At 45.2% G+C, this 2,500-nt stretch overlaps 1 protein-coding gene across 2 annotated transcripts in view; it reads right to left on the bottom strand.

Annotated features, from left to right (window-relative positions):
* LOC113809448 (irregular chiasm C-roughest protein) overlaps positions 1–2,500 on the bottom strand; it is a 234,562-nt gene that overhangs the window by 41,128 nt on the left and 190,934 nt on the right. For both annotated transcript variants that reach the window (XM_070122097.1, XM_070122098.1), the window contains exon 6: positions 821–1,047. In XM_070122097.1, the coding sequence (XP_069978198.1) occupies positions 821–1,047 (227 nt within the window). The remainder of the gene's footprint in view (positions 1–820; positions 1,048–2,500) is intronic.

Genomic DNA, 2,500 nt, shown 5'->3' with positions numbered 1-2,500 from the left:
TCTAGACAGAAGACTTCAAAGAAAATGAAATAAACGAAAACATACCACAAAAAATCAACTAAACTAAGCCAGCTGAACTTAATTTTATTACCTGCATCCCAAAAATTGTTTTGTATTGCCATGCATAAAGGCTGCCTTTCTAGCTTAACCGAGTTGATGTCTATCAAATAGTTTTTTATTTGTTTATCTATTTATTATGCATTTATCAATACTGCTGCATTGTTGTTCATGCCTATTCTTATTTCATCTATCTATATATATATCAATATGTTTATTAATTTATATATCTGTCTACCTATTTATCTATCATTCTATCCATCGATAGATCTATCTACGTATAGATTTATTTGTCTATGTATTCATCAATCTATCTATCCATCAGTCAGTCAGTCTATCTCTTGATCAATTCAATCAGTTAATCGATCTCTCTATCAATCTATCTATTTATCTATCAGTATATCAATTAATCTATTTAAAACATCAATCTTTCTATCTATCTATCTACCCACTAACCCATCATTCTACCCATTTATACAACCTATTCTATGTACTTATATAAACAACTTTCTACCTCCCATCTACATACCCCCCCAACCTACCCTACCCCTACCCCCACTTGAAACACATCCTCGCCCGCCCATAGAAGACACCCCCCCTCCACCCTACCCATACCACAAGCACATCCTCCCCCGCCCATAGAAGACAAAAGCCCCTTCCCACCCCTCGCCCCACCCTACCCCTACCACAAGCACATCCTCCGCCGCCCATAGAACCCCCACCCCCCACCCCACCATCCCCGCCCCCCTTGGTTCTCCCTTACCTCCGGAGACGGCCTTCCTCCTCGACTCTCACACTCGAGGTTCACCGTCATCCCCGCTGTCGTCTGGAGGACCGGGGGCTTGACTCTCGGAGCCTCCGGGGGCACGTAGACGGTGAGGCGGGCCGTTTGGGACCTGATGCCTGGCACTCCGTCACTCGCGGAGACTTGGCACTGGTAGAGTCCGTCGTCTTCAAGGAGCACGGGCTTGATCCTCAGACTGAAGTCACCTGGTGGGGTTTAGGGAGGGGGGTTAGCGGGGACGTTTGTTGGTGTGTTTATTGGTGGGTTGGGTGGGTTTAGTGGGGTAGGTTTGTTGGTAGGTTGGGTGGGTTTAGTGGGGTGGGTTAGTGGGTGGGTTTATTGGTGGGTTGGGTGGGTTTAGTGGGGTGGGTTAGTGGGTGTATTGGGTGGGTTTACTAGGGTGGGTTTGTTGGTGTGTTGGGTGGGTTTACTGGGGTGGGTTTGTTGGTGCGTTGGGTGGGTTTAGAGGGGTGGATTAGAAGGTGGGTTGGATGGGTGGGTTTGGAATAGGGAAAGGGTAGTAGAATGGGTGCTCCGGATGTTTGGGTTTCTTTGTGTTTGGGAGGTGAGTTTGTGTGTGTGTATGTGTGTGTGTGTTTTCTACGACTCTCTTCCCGTCACGTGACACTTCGCGAACCCATTCTCTTACAGGTTTGAAGTGTATATTGTATTTATATATTCCAGATCTGAACATTTCAAACATATTCATTTGAAATATTTGCGTTTATTGTGTCCTTTCTCAACGGAATGAATACATTAAATTCGCATTTTTCACGTCTGAAAGAATCATCATACTCAAAGCAGTTTCAAAATGTGACAAATCCTTTTGACAGTCACGGATTCAGACAGGAATCGATGTGTCAGACTTTAGATATATTGAATATTTCCCACGCAGGAAAGGCTGTTTCTGTGTCCCTTGTACGTGGGCGTGTTTGGCTCGGGTGCGACGCGGGACGAAGGAGGGGGAGCGAGTCGTACACGTGTGTGTTTATGAGGGTCGGAATTTGCATATCTGTGAATCAATTTCTGGGGGAGATTGTGTGGCGAGTTCTGAATGCATACGCAAAATAACTTTATGAAAATCACAGGCGGGAGTAAGGCAAATGGTGTTTCATGTGATTTTCATTCGCTAAAGATAGTATATATTAATATATATCAATGTGTGTGTGTGTATGTATATATATATATATATATATATATATATATATATATATATATATATATATATATATATATATATATATATATATATATATATACATATATATATATATATATATATATATATATATATATACATATATATATATATATATATATATATATATATATATATATATATATATATATATATATTTGTGTGCGTGTGTTTATAGGTACACAGGCACGCACACACATCTATTTATACTCATTATCTCATCACCTCCTCCCCCACCCCCCTTCCCCTAGGCCCCCTCGCCCCGCCTCGCCCACCCCCCTGCCCAGCCCCCTCGCTCCCGCCTCGCCCACCCCCCTGCCCACCCCCCTCGCCCCCGCCGTGCCCACCCCCCTCGCCCCCGCCTCGCCCACCCCCCTGCCCACCCCCCTCCCCCCGCCTCGCCCACCCCCCTGCCCACCCCCCTCCCCCCGCCTCGCCCACCCCCCTGCCCACCCCCCTCC

This window comes from Penaeus vannamei, chromosome 5 (assembly GCF_042767895.1).
Source record: "Penaeus vannamei isolate JL-2024 chromosome 5, ASM4276789v1, whole genome shotgun sequence".
NCBI classification, from domain to species: Eukaryota; Metazoa; Arthropoda; class Malacostraca; order Decapoda; family Penaeidae; genus Penaeus; species Penaeus vannamei.
This window is presented reverse-complemented; position numbering and strand designations above follow the sequence as displayed.